Here is a 17,959-nt window from a genome sequence, read left to right on the forward strand (position 1 = left end):
CCCCCTCCCTCTCCAGTCTGAGGGGCAGTCAGGGTTCCCTGCCCTGTGGAAAGTCCAAAGTCCTCCCCGCTCCATCCTGGTCTAGGAAGGTGAACATCCAAACTGGCTAGGCTCCCACAATGCCAGAACATGAAGTAGGATCAAGACCCAGTGGCATTGTCCTTGGCTTCTCAGCAGCAGTAGGGAACTTTTTAAAAGGACTTTATTAAAATGATAATAAATGGGAAATACCAGTATGTATTTTTCATATTTCAATAAAGAGCACACAGCTTTCTTCACTGCTGGTTACGACACACTAAAATCCATTTAACCTGATAAAATCTCCATCTAGTAATTTCTGACAGTAAGTCCTTATTGTCTCATAGAATTCCTGCCTTTCATATTTACATCAGTCATTTCTGACTAGCCAGACAAGATCTTTTGTCGGTGAAGGTAAAGTCTAGAATTACCCAGGCAAGACATTTTAAATTGTCCATTCTTGCACTGGAAAAATATCCAGTCAGTGGATAGAGGTGTTTGCTGCAAGGCCTGACAATCTTACCTGGAGACAACATGGCGAAAGGAGAGAATAAGGACTGATCCCACAAATTGTCCTTTGACCTCCACACATATCTTGGCATGACCACACAATACACATAAATAATAATGTAATGTAAATAAAAATTATTTTTCATTGTTCATAATGAAGCACTTCTTTGGAGTAACCTGTGGCAGATTTGACCATTTCTGCTATTGGTGTGGTTATTGAATCTTCTCTGTGCACGGTCTACATAAGTTGTGTAACAGTAGAGTGTACTGAGATTGAGAGCACACCAGGATGTAGACGATGCATGCAGGCCACACTGGGAGCACACCAGGACGTAGACGATGCATGCAGGCCACACTGGGAGCACACCAGGACGTAGACGATGCATGCAGGCTACACTCAGCTATGGTTAGAAAGACATACTGGTCGATGCATGCATGCAGGCCGCACTCGGCTCTGGTTAGAAAGACATACTGGTTGATGCAGTAGTAACTGAAGGATGTCTGTTTGTAAGAATTTAGAATTTGCAAGAAAATACAGTTGTTGTTTCTGCCCCTACTAAAACACTGTCAGGTCTTCGTTTTGATACTTATGTACTTTCCTACCTTTCGTTGGGTGTGTCTTCCAAGATTCAACCATATTGGTTGCAACACTTCCGTTTATTAATGAATGTCATAGCTGTGTTCTGGTCTTAGGTCACCATTAACCGTCATTTGATCCTAAAGCACCTCTAACAAATACAGCTTTAAAAACTAGTACTGAAAACTTCTTCAAAGAAAAATTGAAATATAGACTTTTGAAAACTCCTAAAGGAGACTTCTCTTTTATCCTTGAACTCTCTAAAGTTTATCTATACAGTTAAAACTTAAAAACCTTGGGCTTTGCTGGGCAGTGGTGGTGCACACCTTTAATCCCAGCACTCAGGAGGCAGAGGCAGGCGGATCTAGGCCAGCCTGGTTTACAAGAGCTAGTTCCAGGACAGGCTCCAAAGCCACAAAGAAACCCTGTCTTGAAAAACCAAACCAAACAAACAAACAAAAAAAACCACCTTGGACTTTCCAAAATATCTTTCAAATGGTCACCTGGGCACATACATACATTCACACACACAAAACACCTCTGATATTATTTACCATTGTAACAATTGCTCATCCTAACTGACCTGAGTGAAATAATTCTAGAAAATTCTCCAAAATAAAAAGCTACTTTAGGGATACGCAACTGGTAAGGTATGCAAATGTTCCAAAATATGAAGAAAAAAAAATCTGAAAAAGTATTTCAGTTCCAAGGAGTTCAGATAGGGACACTCAGCTTGTGGTAAGAAGAAATCAAAATGGAAAAGTATATTTTGTGGCAAAGGAGAAATGAAAATGAAAAATGCATAGACTTGATTGCCTTCTGTACCAAAGGGCTCTTGCTCCCTCTACAGAAGGTGCTGCAACACTGCACTTTTTCTAAGGAAGCATTGCACTTTTTTTTTTTTTTAAAGAAACATTTCCTGTGAAGTTCATGATTAAGATGGATTTGGCTCCATGTGTTTCTAGTATCTTACAAACTTGGCTTTGAACACTTTTCTTTTGAAATCTTTCTAGGGAAATTCAGAGTTAGATTAAATTCCACATAGGAAGTAGAGTATTTGTCACTTTTATGTGTTTACCCAAATGATGAAATAAAAAGCTCAAATTTATCATGGTATCATTCATTGTAACTCCTTTTACCAGTTACATATTGCAAATTATAAAAATAATGCATTTCAAATTCAGAGGTTTAATGAATTCGGTGATTATCTGCTTCTAATTCTGGTCATTTATTTCTTAGTTACTGCTATGGGATGAAGTCTAGCACTAGGATCATCAGTTCACAACAAAGTTGCTTCTTTCATTGTAGCTTTTTAAACTCCTGGTAATAGCCAGAGACTTAAGGTTGAGCCTTCAAAGAACTTCATGTTTATAAGGCCCTTTCTTTATTTCATAGTTTACTTTTTTTCACTTGAATGCGCCCTTTAAAAACCATAGGTATCAATATATTATCTTACCAATGTTTCAAGGCTTTTCCATTTACGTTGGATGTAAGAACAGTAGTTTATAGTTGAAAAATGCAAGTGACAAAGTAGCTTCCTTATTTGTGTATGTCATATCAGACCACCCTGCTCTGAATATGTATGATGGTTAAAACAGATTGGATTTTTTTTTCCTCTGGTAGGTGTACTGGTCCATTAGCAAACTGTCTCTCGGAGAAAACAAGAGACACGGTAGAGGAAGATGATGATGAATACAAGATTCCTTCATCCCACCCCGTTTCCCTGAATTCACAACCATCTCATTGTCATAATGTCAAACCTCCTGTCCGGTAAGAAGATGCGCATCCTTGTACCATCCTGCATCTGCATAAGCATCATCAGACTGTCAAGAATGGGACTATTTCTCTGCAGGTCCACCTTAACGTGCTTGGCTAGAAGTCTGTAACTTCCTCTCTACCCTATCATTCCTATTTATTTTCTTCATTTTGTTCTCCCCACACACACACCACCCCGGCAAAAGCCAATTACGATCTAATAGAATGTAGCTATACCTTACATGTAATGATGATTAATGCATGCATTTTCCATGATACTTTAATGGGTTTCATCAGCTCCAAGCATATGTATCAAGGAGAAATATTACTGCGTAGAAACTAATATTAAGGTGCTAGGTCAACCTTCCTTAGAATTTTTCTTCATTATGTGCAGATTAGTGTAATTTTTATCCATTTCCCTTCTTGATGTGTAATGTGCTTCTACTGAGATCATAAGACAGTGGGGAGGGCTAAAGTCCCTTCTCTCAACTTTCTTTTTGGACAAAGTACTCTTTCACTTCCTCTTGGGTGGGAGAAGAATATGAAGAACGTGAGTTTTCTTTTTCATTTTGTTTTTTACTATCCTCGCTGTAATCAGACATTCTTGGTCTTTGAAGTGTCGGTCACATTTACTTTTATAAGAGTTATCAATAATGGCTTACATGTATTGACATGTCAGTTTGTCTTTAAGCTAAATCATGGCTTCTCGTGCATATAACTATATCTAACTATTCTTCTCTGTAATCGCGTTTACATAATAATTTTCATTTTACTGACTTGTCCAGTATGTAACAATCTACTCTTAGGTTTAAAACTTGTTTTCTGAGCTTGGGTTCCCCTTGCATAATATTTCAAGAGTTATGCTTGGCTCAGCTCTTCTCAGTCCCTGCTGGTGGTGGCCCTGCCACCTGGAGCCTCCTGATGACTGAGTGATGGGAGACAGTGAACCCATCAGCCATCTCTCCCAACTTTACTTAGTGTCCTGTCTCATTCGGAGGCCAGGTCAGTCGGCTGATGGCATTTTATGAGTTGTATTTCCTTCTTTGGAGGTGAAAACACTTCTCTGGTGTTTCACAAGGTTTAAAAGGAAGTTCTGTTTTTTGACAGGGTTTTTCTATGTAGCCTTGGCAGAGCCCTTGAACTCAAACTGTAAATCAGGCTGGCCTTAAACTCAGATCTCCTCCTTCTGCCTTCTAAATTCTGGGCCTAACGGCATGTACCACCACCTCCTGGCTAAGATCTTTTTTTAACCAGAGCTGTGTCCCATAAGGGATGCTGGTGGACAGTTACTGCCCAGACTTAGTGATGTGCTGACATCTGCATTCTCACTTGTTATGGCAAGAGTACCTATTTCTTATTAACCATGGCATTGAGTGTTATTGAGAAGAAAATAGCTAGGAGATCGTTTGGGAGCTCTTGGCACCCAGTAAGCTAGTAGGGGGAAAGTCTCGCCTTCTTGTCAAGTTTAAATTGCTAACAAATTCCAGTTCTTTGGCTCCTACTACTGTGAAGCAATTATTTAAAACTGAAATTAGACAGGAATTTTTTGGTCTCTTTGGGATTCCCATTCTTTTCATGGATGGAAGACTGACGGATACCATTTTACTTCATCAAACTTTAATTATCAAGTCATAGTGGATGAGATTTCAGTGACTGGCCTTTTGGATACTGAAAGTAAATTTGAATTATGACCATCATAACTATCTCCCACCAATTATAGACAAGTAATAAATGTTGCTAATCCTTAAGCTTAATTGTATTGAATTATTTATCTAATTTGTTCTCAAAAATCAATGGGTGGTGGGAGAACTCATGTCATCTGCACAAGACTTCCTCTCCATAGCACTTCCTTTTCCTTGTATGCCACTCACCCCACCCCCTTTGGAACATCAAAAAAAAATTGTCAATATGTGGGAAGTGAAACAGTAAATGAATAATTCAATTCAGTTTCAGCAAAATCCATCATCATTATGAAGATTCAATACGTAACTATTCTTAAATGAACCATATCTTGCCCATTAAAAAGAAGTGGCCACCAGAGAGACTAGAAATGAATTTCCGACGAATCACTCTTGCAGTAGCTATTGAAATATCCACTCTCTCCTCCATTATGTATGTACTTTTACTTTGCTCTAAGATATCGGAATAATTCAAAAGAAATTATGAAACTTCCGTTTCTGCGGCTCTTTGTTAGCCAGCTGTTACTAAGCCAGATGCTAAAGGACAAGTATGCAGTGTCTCCCAGCCCTCGTACATCCATCCATGCCCTAGTTTCATCCAGTGTATTGTTGCCAACAGCAAAATTATGCCTGTCTGCTGAATTAATGTTTACCTGGATTAAAACCCTTGATGGGACTTGGCTGACATCACTTCCCTGAGGTGTCAGAGAGGCAGTGATGTGGGTTCAGACACTGCAGGTCTTTGAGTGTTCCAGGTCAAACTTCAAGGAAATTGTTGACTGCTTTACAGTCGTCCCTCTCTTTTAAGGCCCTAGTCAAATTTTATTTCACAGAATGCTTAAGTTGCATAAACAAACATATTCAATGTCATCAGCAAATATTGAGGCCATTAGAGCTTTCGTAGCTTTCAATGACCAGAACATTGGTCAGATGCAACTAAAATCTTTCAAAGATTATATATATATAATATATATTATATATATAATATATTCTCTGCACAGATGGGTTTATGTTTTTACTACCCTTTGCTAGTTTTAATGGCTCTAGTTTCAGTTGGATAGAGACACTTTTACCTTCAGACATTTACACCTGGTTATAAAGCACATGTCAGGGTAGGTGCATAGTGTTACTAGTACTTTCTTTCATAAAAGACAATTGGGTTTGTATTCTTATTACCTTTGTAGGTATGACAGTAACCCCTGTGACCCTCACCTCACGCCCGCCATGACTCTTAAATGATTCTTGCCTTCTGGTCTCCACATTAGGTCTTGTGATAATGGTCACTGTTTGTTGAATGGAACTCATGGTACGCCTTCAGAGATGAAGAGATCAAACACCCCAGAGTTAGGCATCTATTTGAAGGGTATGTATGGAATATATTTTCCTTTGCAATATACATCTTACTGGCTGGAATTAAAGGCAAAGTTCCCTTCTCTTTTCATACTGAAAATACATTAAGGTTTTGTGTTATCCTCTAGGAGATGTTTTTGATTCAGCCTCTGATCCAGTGCCATTACCACCTGCCAGGCCTCCACCCCGGGACAACCCAAAGCAAGGTTCTTCACTCAACAGGACGCCCTCTGATTATGATCTTCTCATCCCTCCATTAGGTTGAAACTTTAAACACAGCTTAAACTACCCCTCCCCTCCTCTCTGTATCTGCATTATTAGAATTAAGAGTTCAGCATAATGCAGACTCTGGGTTGAGAATTTGCCTAATATGGTCCTCCAGGTGATGGTGGCTTCTGCATTCATGTGACAGTCACTCTACCAGAAAAATTAATGGTCTAGGGAATAGCTGTGAAATTTAATTGGTTTTCATAGCATCTTTTGAATTTTTAATGTATCTGAATTTTCTATTATAACACACTACTTTTGTAATCAGAGCAAAATACTTAACCTAGTTTGTTTTAAGCTATATTTCAACTACATAATCCTTTCAAAACCTTCACAAAATAATGACCTAAAAGAACTGACCATCAGTGAGGATTTCATGAGGTTTTCTCTTCTAGATTAGATTCAGTGTTAAGACTCAAGAGTGCTGCTCACTCCCCTGGTCTGTGTCCCAGGGCCATTCAAGTGGTAATGCGGGTCTGGAGTGGTAAGGCGGGTCTCCTCCATCCGGACTCATTCTTAGTAAACATGAGCTACACTACTTCAGCATGAAATGGCCAGGTCATCTCAAGTTGCTTAAATTATTTTAAAAAGTATATATTTCATTCTAGATAACAAGAACAAGTTCTGTTTAATCCATTTGTAAGCTTTTTTGAATTGTCTGTTGAATCACCAAGAATAGTAAAGGAACTTTTATATTTCCTGATATGTACCACTGGTCAGTATTTTGAACTGTCCAGTTACAATGACTTTTGCTTCTGTTTTATTGGTCAGGGATTTTTGTTTTGTTTTATTCTATTTTTTTTTTATTTGCCCGAATTCTTCCTAATTTCTAGTCTATAGTCTTGTTTCCTTGTTTGCTTTTTCTCTGTTTTGGGTCTTGACCCATTACTCAAGTCTCTATGGTGTAGATAACACTATTTCATATCCTTCTTTGTGTGTCTGTCAGGGATTGGTGTTTGCATCTCATCTTGTGAAGTCATGTTTTATTGTTCAATATAATTGCCATTGGTAGCCGATGATGTTGCTCTTCAGTTGTTAGAATAGACGCTACAGCTTGTGTTTGTCCTTGGACCTTCCTCTAGCTTGCCCTGTGCATTGCTTCCTGCTGTTTACTCAGTTGAGGACACTCACTTCTTAATTTTCCCGAATATCTGTGTCCAAGCCTCTGGTATTCCACACACTCCTGATTGTCAGCATCTCATGGAAGCAATTTGTATTTCTCTTCTCTCTGTCGTAACCTCTCTTTCATAAGACCAACCAGACACTTTGACATGTCAGTCATAAATGTCTGTGAATAGGTCCACCTCCCTTTGATAGAATCTAAACACCTTAAGATTTGATATTCATATCACCCGATTTCTAGCATGGTTCTGATACTTAGGGACAGAAAATAAAAGATTAGGATTTGATTATGTGACAGAAAGAGCCTAGAATGGTAAGAAATCTCTCCTATATCCTCAAATACTTTCAATTAAAAAATATTTATGATGATTCAATCAAATTTTGTATACTTTTGCAAATCAAGCACAACAAAAGCAAATTCACTTTAAAGTACTTATGTTTAATACATTCAACTTAAATACATGTGATTTTTATTAATAACCGATGAAGTTGTTTACAGATAGCCTGTCTCACTAACAGCACATTTGACATACATATTTAGAAACTATATTCAGTTCCCTTTATTTATTTTTTCTTAAAGTTCAAGGTAAGAAAGACTCTGGGTTGTCTAACAAAATGTGGCAGGGATAAGTCCATAGACATAAGGCCGCGCTGCAATATTGTTTATACCTTGAGTAAACCTTAGAAATGCATACATGAAGGTAACTAGCTTTGGGGAGATCTCCACTAGCATGTTCTTCTCTGGAGATGACTGCTGTGTAAACAATGCAGTCTCATGCACTGTGCATGTGCTGTGTGTTCTTTGTTGGTAAACCAAATGTTTGGTACAATGTCAGTGATTACAGTTCAGTGGGTCAACTGTGAGGGGACGGTTGGAAGTGTTCCCCAGCATTAAATTATATGTGCATGGTGTGATTTTTCTCATGAGAGGTAACGAACTTACTTTATTTCTTAGAGATTTCTGTTCTGCTGATCATGGTCTTCAGTTCAGAGTTCTAGTATACTAATAGTACAGAGATGACCACGGGACCATGAGCTGATGCATAGTTGCAAATGCTCCTTTTTATACAAAGGCTCAGGAAACAGAAAAAAAAAAGTTTCATGGCGGTGTTTCAGTCTTTTGTTTGTGTATATGTATTTTCTTTCCACACTCTTCCGCAAAATGGTCAAGTCCATTATGAATGTCAGTGAACTGTTGAATGAAAATTGCAAGGGAACTTAGAAGTAATGGGAGAAAAGGGTCCTGGCTTTTGCTTGACTCTGTGTTTTGATTAATGAAGTTCTAGTGTTGATAATGACCTTCCTTTAAATGCAGGTGAAGATGCCTTTGATGCTCTCCCCCCATCTCTCCCTCCTCCCCCACCTCCGGCAAGACATAGTCTCATTGAACATTCGAAACCTCCAGGCTCCAGTAGCCGACCTTCCTCAGGACAGGACCTTTTCCTTCTTCCTTCAGGTATGAGTGGGTGAAAAGCCAAGAAAGCATTCTCTCTTAACATAAAGTACCTCTGAGATTATGCCGCCAAATTCGTGTTAGTGGTTCCCGATACCTGCCACATCAGCAGAAAGACTCCTCGGTAGTGAGAACAGTGGTTGGCTGGTTTGCTTGACACTGGATTGACTTAATGGTGGAATAGCACAAGGATGGAAAGATCAATAAGGAATCATAGTGGTTATTCATCACCCAGTGGCTGACCGCACACCCGTGCACACGGAGTCAACACCAGTTGAATTTAGTGGGTGATTTACTATTTATAAAAGCGATGCCAAGGTGGACAGGACACCCACTGGTGGAGGAGAAAGCTGAAGGTTTGTGGGAGGGAGTTGGGACTGGCTTGTATATTATACATCGTAAATATGTTAGGAAATTTCTGAAGAAAAAGAAAGAAGGGAAGGACAAAGGGCACGTGTTCTGCATGTTAAACAAAGCAAGAAATGCCTTCAGGTGCCGGCGGGGTCTACCGTCATGCAGTTTATGGACTCCCACAATGCTGCCTAAGCAAGATCAAGTGTCCTAAGTCAAGCATGGAGTCCCAACTCTTCAATGCTGAGTTGTAGGCAGTTTCTGATTGGCTTCCTTGCACTCCTCTAATATGCATGACTTAAATCCTGATTCATGAGGTCTCTGTTCACTGGCTTCTTTTATAACAAAGTCAGGACCTCCAAGAGCTAGCAGAAAATATTTTGTTACATTTTACAGAATGTTTAATCATCTTTCTAGAAAAATACAGTGCCACACTGCTTAGGGCAGCTCTCCACTCAGAGAGTAAAACCTCATGAAAGATGCACATACTAGACTCAGTGCAGCACTCCGCTGCCCACCTTCCTCTGTCGTCTCCGTGCTGTCTAGGATGTTCTTAATTAGTTCGCAATCCTGAGATTTGAGTTCCTTGAGATAAACTCCCAATTTAAAGACAAGATAGATACCTTACAAAAAGATATGCATTTTCTCAAAATATTATACTAAATGCCTGTTTCTGTATGCCAGCCTTCTATGCCCTACACAGCCGAGTCAGGTCTGGCATGCCAGCCTTACCACCCGGGGACGTCTCCGTAGTTCAAATTTCAGATTGCAGGAACTGCCTTTCTACAAAGAGACCCCATGGCTGCAGTGCGGGGAGGAAGGGAAGCCATGCAGAGATGCAGCTCGGGTCCTCCTTTATGCTTTCCGGCTTGTGCTTTCACACAAGATTGCTTTTGGCAAAATTATAATTCCCACTACCGTGTGTGGCCCATCCATTCTAACAAGCCAATCAAACACTAACAAAACGCAAGTCCTCAACAAAAGCTCCTTGATTTGCTATCTCCAAACCCAAGGCAACCGCTGGGCATATGTGCTGCCTCCTTTTCTGTGTAACAAAAAAGAAAGAGAAAGGAAGCATTCCTTTGTGTGGGAAGGTTGAAATAGGCATTTCTGCAGTTCGTGCCAGGGCCTGTGCTTAAGGAACAAAGCCAGGACAGCGCTTAAGTCTTGATCACACCCTGCATGAATGTCGTTTTGAAGGGCATGGGATGCACCGTGTCTTTGGCAGCCTTATTATAGATTTCTCTCGCTGTTCCTCTAACCTAGAATCTCTTTTGAAGTCCATATCCAATCTTAAAATCACAATTCAAGTTTCAAGTCTACTGAAGCTGACTTTGTTAAAGAGAAGTAGTATTTTTAACTTGGAGACATACAAGTTTGTCTGCATAAATAAAATACAAAGAAATATCAGGTGGTTGGAAAAGGACTCGGGGTATGATTTACTCAAGCCTATCGAATCATTGCCGTGATGAGACTAGCCAGAGAGCTTGTGCCATCTGGGAGGTTGCCCTTACAGAACTCAAGTCAGATGAGGGAAGTTGTTTGTGGTGCCCTTCCCATGTGGAGGCCGCCGTGTTCAGATGTGAGAAGTTCCAGGGCGAGAGCAACACTCCGTTCTCCTGCGGTGCAGCAGCATCTTCTGGGAATTTGCTCTAAGAAGTCAGGAGGGACCTTCCTTCCTGTGCTTAAATTAGGCTCAGTACTACATTGCTTCTTTAGCAAATTGATCGCATTGTGTGTTATGTCCTCAAATAATGTATGACTGTATAATTACAATTGGCTGAAGCATTTTCAGATTGTATATTTTAATCCTAAAAAGGCTTATTTAGTTTTTAAAGAATCTAATTGCCAAAGCTTCATTGATTTTCAAATTTTCCTTATCAGAGGACAGCTAGTAATTATCCTGCATAGTGCTGTTTCCTTTGAGACAGTAGCTCAGTTTCATAACTTTCAGCAGGAACACACCTTCTCCTTGTACCTCACAAGGAGCAACTTAGCTGGACACAGTTGAGCCTGTGGCGAAGGAGCAGATCCTAAGTGTTTTTGCTGTGGTCATAATAATTTAGTGTGTCCCTCTTTAGGTAAAATGGTTTAATGGAAGACATTTAAAAACTGCAATTGTGTATTTTGTAGCCCATTTATAATATTGAAATATCTACAGATTGTAACTTCATTAGCTCACAGTGATTGTCTAGAAATGACATAGACATATCTGGGAAGCCTGTGACTTGGCTCAACAGCCGTAAGCAAGTGTGGGTACTCTGGAGGCACGATAAAGCTGGTGGTAATTGCCGCAGGAAGAGTACATGAAATAATAATTAGATTATGATTTTAAATGGTGCTTACCTTTTCTAGTCAGAAATTCATATGAAAATAGACAAGTTTAAGAACATGTCAATTCTTCTTAAATTATCACATTCTATCTATTACTGTTGTCAGATTCAAATGAAGAACCAACTATATGTATTTACAGCCTATCTTTCTTTATGCAAAATCTGTATCTGCATGGATTTATTTTTAGTAGTTAAAATATGAATGAGCATAAGCTAGTTGCCAAGCTTTTTGCCTGTTGCTATGTCTTCGAGTAAGGAGATCTCATATGAACCATAGAAGTGAGAAAAATTCTGCCCTCAAAGAACTTGGAATAACTTCCGAGATAGTACACGCAGAAGAAAGTAATATGAGGGAAACTTGAGAGTGGAAATTTTTAGTGAGCCGAAGATGTCAGAGAAAATGTTTTTATTATTCTTTTGTTTAGAACAGAGAGGGTGCTAAGGCTTTCAGCCACACAGTACTAATTTTAAGGCAGGTAGGCTTGCTCTGCTAGTGACTTCTGCCAGCACAGACCCGTGTTCTCTCTTTAGTTCCACAGAATGAATTATATCATTCTTAATGAAATGATTTCTCAATCTATAATTTATGTTTCACAGTTTTATATGGCAAGGTTTTTAAAAAGTGCATTTATACTGTGTGTTTAAACTTTATTTTTAGTAATGGAATTTTTTTCTTTCTTTTTTTCTTTTTGCAGTTGAATTTACTATTCAGTGAGCCAGGCTGACAACTAGGTATTAGCATATTTTGGAACTTCCAATATAGTGCAATGAATAAAAAAAAATCTTACATTTACAGATATTTGTACATTCATTAATTCATTTAAAAATTCCGAACTCTAAGTTTGTTTACATTAAATTGACACAGAGCTTAAGGAGCTCAAGCGATCCAACAATACTCTTAGAGGCAAAGTGGATACTATATTTTTTCATGCTTTCCTCTCAGCAGCTTTTATTCATTGAAGAGTTTATGTGGGGGAAAGAAATTAGAGTTAAGAGGGGGCTAAATAAGTGATCTGAAAAGAGAAATAAAAATATGTAGTCTTAATTTTGAAGTCAAGAAAGTAGCATCCCAGCTGGGCGATGGTGGCGCACGCCTTTAATCCCAGCACTCGGGAGGCAGAGGCAGGTGGATCTCTGTGAGTTCGAGACCAGCCTGGTCTACAGAGCTAGTTCCAGGACAGGCTCCAAAGCCACAGAGAAACCCTATCTCGAAAAACCAAAAAAAAAAAAAAAAAAAAAAGTAGCATCCCTGAACAAATGGATGAATTACAAAACCCACATAGTCGAAGTAGTTATGATTGCTCAGGAAATCAGTTGCCTAATCCATTTTATCGGAATCTACAGTCCTCAAGTTCCCAAAGTTCTTTTTTCAGCCAATCAATTGAAAACATCCTTTTAATTAAAAAAATATCTTTATTTTCAAGATCCCTTTTTTGAGCCAGCAAGTGGCCAAGTTCCCTTGCCTCCTGCCAGGAGAGCACCAGGAGACAGCATCAAGCCCAACAGAGCCTCCCAGGACTATGACCAGCTCCCTTCATCTTCCGGTGAGTTGACTGGGAACAATAACAATGGTGTCCTCTTTTATACTGTATCACATTTTTATGCTGTATCACTGTTCGCTCTGTGGCCTTGTCTTTAGTTTATTGCACTACACCCAAGCATTCACTTATTTCAGCATCCTTTGTGTTTGGCTTCTAAAGCATACCTATGAAAGCAACACCCAGAAAACTGCCTCAGGGGAGGAAAAAGGAGGCTTACTATTTTGTGTGAACCGTCAGTAAGTGCGCAGTCGTTGTTTCATGGCATATTCTTTCTTTTACCTTCCATTTCGTCTCATCAGATTTGAGAAATACAGAAAGTCTCTTTGTACGTCGGCCCATGCTGTGTTCTTTCATTTCACATCAAGACGAGCATCTCTCTAGAAGGAATACCAAGCCAGTGTTACTATTATTTGGTTTTGTGGGTTGGTTTTTTGTTTGTTTGTTTGTTTGTTTTGGTTGGTCGGTTTTTCAAGACAGGGTGTCATGTAGAGAAAGGTTGTGCCTGATAATTGTTATTACCTCAGATTTCATCATTCACTCATTTGCTTGACTCATTTGTCTGGGTCTTAACTCTCAAGCTAAGAGTGTCACCCTGGGTTGCTAGAGTGACTACCACTGGCTAGATGCTAATCAGCAAATATTCATTTCTTACATTCTGAAGGATGAGAAGGCCAAGAGAAAGGGCCAGCCATTTGGTATCTGGTGAGAACCTACTTCTTTCTCCATAGGTGACCATCTCCCTATTCAGGCATTGTGAAGTGCAGGACCTTTTAATCAATATTAATCCCTTTCCTGAAAGTTTCACACTCACAACTTACTCAGCAACCACAAATATCATCGCACTGAAGAATACAAGCAAGAACAAGAAATGGAGCCACACCATATCACTGTAAGCCCAGCACTTAGAACCTGAAGCAGAAGCCTTACAATGTATGGAAGAACATACCTATACATATTGACATACTAAAGACAAGGGGACTGTACAGCGAAACCCTGTCTCCAAACAAACTATTTAAGTGATACACAGATATCCAGAAGGATGCCCAGCACATATAAGAATATAGATGGGGACATGGAAGGGACACTTAGTCACTGATGTCTTTGTTAAGTTGGATACTTGGTTTCATGAGCAACATATTTGTTTCCTTTTTGTAAACATCAGAAGTCTTTCACTAGATTTTGTAGGATTTCGGTATTTTCAGTTTTTATTCTTAAGCTCAAATCAATTCACTGAAGATTTGTTAAATGTAATAGTCATATACCTGGTACTTTCTGAATAAAGATTATTGAGCTGCTCCAGGGACTATCAGCATTGTAGATCCTCCATGGGGCCATACAAGAGATGCAGAGTTCACTCTGAAGCCCCAGCGGTGTTAACCTGAAAACCCATTGACCTCTTCAAGTTTTCATTTATATGTTGTCCATTTCACATCTAGCCACTCAGATCTTCTGTGTGTAGGGTGTATTTCCAAATAAAACATAGACTGATGAGAAAGCCTGGAAATCGATGAGTGAAAACATCTGCCAGTCCTGTATGGATGAGAAAGCAAAGCCATTAATGAAATACTGTTAAGATAGACCTTTGGCAAAAGCACCACTTCTGACTTGAAATATATTCAGCACCATCAACTGTGTCAAAATATAGGTATACAAGTCATGAGTAGAGTTATTGTGAGACAGTTTTCACAGATTCTTTGGTGTTGGCTCTGTAGCATGTGGGTGTTGTAGGCACAGGAACATCCTGCAGGTGTTCTACTGTTTGGATCAGGGTTAGCAATACAATAGAAATCTCAAGAGTGCTTGGAGTAGCAAACACAGAAACATCCAATTAACCTGATTGAACTAGTTTTTCCCTAAGAAATACTAAGTATTAAGGGCTAAATCCAGCTGTAGCATCAAATATTTCATCCTAAACTTTGCAGACACTAGCAAAGCACAGAAACAATTCCCTGTTTCTGGGTTGTTTTTGTTAACAGGAAGCATGCTAGTTTTCCACACCTGCACATCTGTACTCACCTCTGGAGTAGATGTCCTCAGTTAAAACCTGACCTGGATGCTATGTGCCCTCAGGACTCTGTTCCACAATAATCTATTCTTATCAAAGTCTCTTTTATATGACCTAACAAGGATTCTGGTGTGGTTGCTAATTCTAACACGTTGAATGTCTATGACCTTTTGGAGCTATATAAATACTTGATAGTTGCTTATTTATCAACAAACTATGAAAAGAACGGTTTTGAAGAATTCAAAAATACAGTTTCATCAATTTAGAAATATCTTTCTGCCAGGCGATGATGCTCATCTTTAATCCCAGCACTCTGAGGGCAGAGGAAGGAGGAGCTCTGAGTTTGAGGCCAGCCTGGTGTACAGAGTGAGTTCCAGAACAGCCAGGGCTACACAGAGAAACCCTGCCTCAAAAAAAAAATGAATAAATGAATGAATAAATAGATATGAATAAAATAAAATAGAAACCTCTCGTCCTTTTAATAATGTTATGTGTATAAGTGCATCTACGTAGCTAAAAGGAATTTCAAGTTTGTTCATTCCCCTCAAAGGAAGTATTTCATAAATTAAAAAATGTTACTGTTGGTATTTCATCAAATGATCATGATAAAAAGCAGCTGCAAAAAATAAAATTTCACTGATTTATTTTAAAATCACTTCCTTCTATACTGAGGCAACTTTCTGCCAGTGAACGACTTCTGTACGTGAGCTCATCTCTCCCATGTAGCTCGTGTCTCCAGTCGCCGCATGTAATTTTGTAAAATGTTCATGCTGCTTTTCTCATGTCATAACACCCATCGTGCAGCGGTTTGGACTCTTTAAACACTCCAAACTGCTTGTTCTTATATTGCAGCGTCAGCCCTGGCAGAGGTTATTCATGGTATTAGCAGTTAAAAAGTAGTTCAAGGACTTGAAAACAATGCTAGAATGTTCCATGACTCATATGAAATTATTTAATTGCTAAATATACTGACATAATAAGGGGATGCTGTTATAAAGGGGATGAACTGCAGTGCTGGTTTCCTCTATTATTAGTTTAATGGAAAATTGAAGGACTATTGAGCAGACAGCTCTGTTAGTAATCTTTCTGAGGATTTCAGCTGGAAATCATGGTTATAATTCACACAAGGGTTGGAAATGCAGAGTGAAGATTTCCTAGTGACAGGGTAAACTGCATTTAACACTTAGTTTTGTTTCCACGGTGGAAATTTCAGTGTGGTTGAGCTTTACAGTTCATCTGGTCATTGATGCCTCTTGAAAACCTTCACGCACTTCTGATTTAAAACCACAGCGCTGAAGTGTTTGCCATGAGTATCTAAAGCAGTCTCTCCTGCTGCTCTTTGTGTATTTGAAATATTGTGTATCTCAAAATCTCATTTATTTGTATTGCACTGTAAACCATATGTGAAATCGTGTCTATTGATTAGACTGTGTCTAAGATGCTGTAATTATTCAATATCACAGTGTAAATGGGCTCCAAAATTCTTTGAAGCAACTTATATTTGGATAACAAGATTATAATATATTTTGAGATTTTGTTCACTCTTTATTTAGTTGAATTCACATTATTTCTTCTAATTCTCAACTATTATTGAACATAAAAAAATTACTAGTCAAAGAGTTTTAATGCTTATTTCAAGAATAGTACTTCTTTACTGAAGTTCTACTTTCCAGATGATCTGTATACGTTATGCAATACTTAATTTATTAAGCATTTACTGTAGAATACAAATTCTGACAGTTATTTTAGAAAGATGATTATGATGATCATTGAGGTCATTTCACATACAAGAATAGTATATATAATTCTTTCTATGTGGTTATTCATATAAAATATGTTATACTGTATATAATGTATATGCTGTTATATACCCGAAAACATAGTTGTAATACATAAATATAAATAAATGCATACAACTCTGCAATAAGCTTAATTTATAAAATAAAGAAACCCAGCAAGCTTTAACAGTTTGCTCAGGATCCCACAGAGACAAGTATCAGCCTAATAGAATTCAAGTTAATTCTGACAATTTTTGTAGGCTATGCACACATTTATTCTTTTACTGTTAATCAAGCTTATGTTGTGATTACCAACATAATCAGTGGCCAAGCCAAAACCAAGTTAGTTCATAATCTACAATCACACCTCCATGTAATGTAACAGTGATTGCCAAAGCACATTGGGTTCCTTTATAACAAAACAGAACCAGCAGTGAAGGGGCCCACAGTGCCAGCAAAGGAGTGGAAGGCACTGGAGCAGTGAAAGCTCCATGACCTTGGTAGAGCCCTCCACTGGGCTCCTGCTGCTCTTTCATATCAGAAAACCCTCTAAGCACCCCATCTTCATTCTTGAACAGTTCACATCTGTAAAGCAGAAGGAATCTCATCTGTTTGTTGCGGTTTTGTGAATTGCACAATATGACGTGTACGCTGAAGAATACAGCAGCTACCAACAGTAAGAAAGGAAAGGACTTGGAGCTGTACCACTAGGGGCCTCCTGCACATTTAGAGCTGATATTTGTTACGTGGTTAAGAGATAAGAGTTGGATAATACTCTAATGTGTATATATTCCACACTTTCTTCATCCATTCTTCCATTGAAGGGCATCTAGGTTGTTTCCAGGTTCTGGCTATTACAAATAATGCTGCTATGAACATAGTTGAACAAATGCTTTTGTCATATGATAGGGCATCTCTTGGGTATATTCCCAAGAGTGGTATTGCTGGGTCCAGGGGTAGGTTGATCCCGAATTTCCTGAGAAACCGAAACACTGATTTCCAAAGTGGTTGCACAAGATTGCATTCCCACCAGCAATGGATGAGGGTACCCCTTCCTCCACAGCCTCTCCAGCAAAGGCTATCATCGGTGCTTTTGATTTTAGCCATTCTGACAGGTGTGAGATGATATCTCAAAGTTGTTTTGATTTGCATTTCCCTGATTGCTAATGAGGTTGAGCATGACCTTAGGTGTCTTTTGGCCATTTGAACTTCTTCTTTTG

General features: G+C 38.9%; 1 protein-coding gene across 3 annotated transcripts in view; it reads left to right on the forward strand.

The window, feature by feature from the left end:
• The window catches only part of Cblb (Cbl proto-oncogene B), a 178,388-nt gene that overhangs the window by 154,461 nt on the left and 5,968 nt on the right, over positions 1-17,959 (forward strand). The window contains exons 14-19 of one of the 3 annotated variants that reach the window (XM_050163450.1): positions 2,729-2,875; positions 5,805-5,902; positions 6,018-6,149; positions 8,594-8,734; positions 12,840-12,959; positions 15,245-15,354. In XM_050163450.1, coding sequence (XP_050019407.1) covers positions 2,729-2,875; positions 5,805-5,902; positions 6,018-6,149; positions 8,594-8,734; positions 12,840-12,959; positions 15,245-15,264 — 658 coding nt within the window. In that variant the 3' untranslated portion in view covers positions 15,265-15,354. Of the gene's footprint in view, positions 1-2,728; positions 2,876-5,804; positions 5,903-6,017; positions 6,150-8,593; positions 8,735-12,839; positions 12,960-15,244; positions 15,355-17,959 lie in introns of those variants that run through there. The other 2 variants (XM_050163448.1, XM_050163449.1) reach the window with 2 other exon arrangements.

Source organism: Alexandromys fortis, unplaced genomic scaffold, assembly GCF_014885135.2.
Source record: "Alexandromys fortis isolate MF-2015 unplaced genomic scaffold, M_Fortis_MF-2015_v1.1 scaffold_131, whole genome shotgun sequence".
NCBI lineage: Eukaryota > Metazoa > Chordata > Mammalia > Rodentia > Cricetidae > Alexandromys > Alexandromys fortis.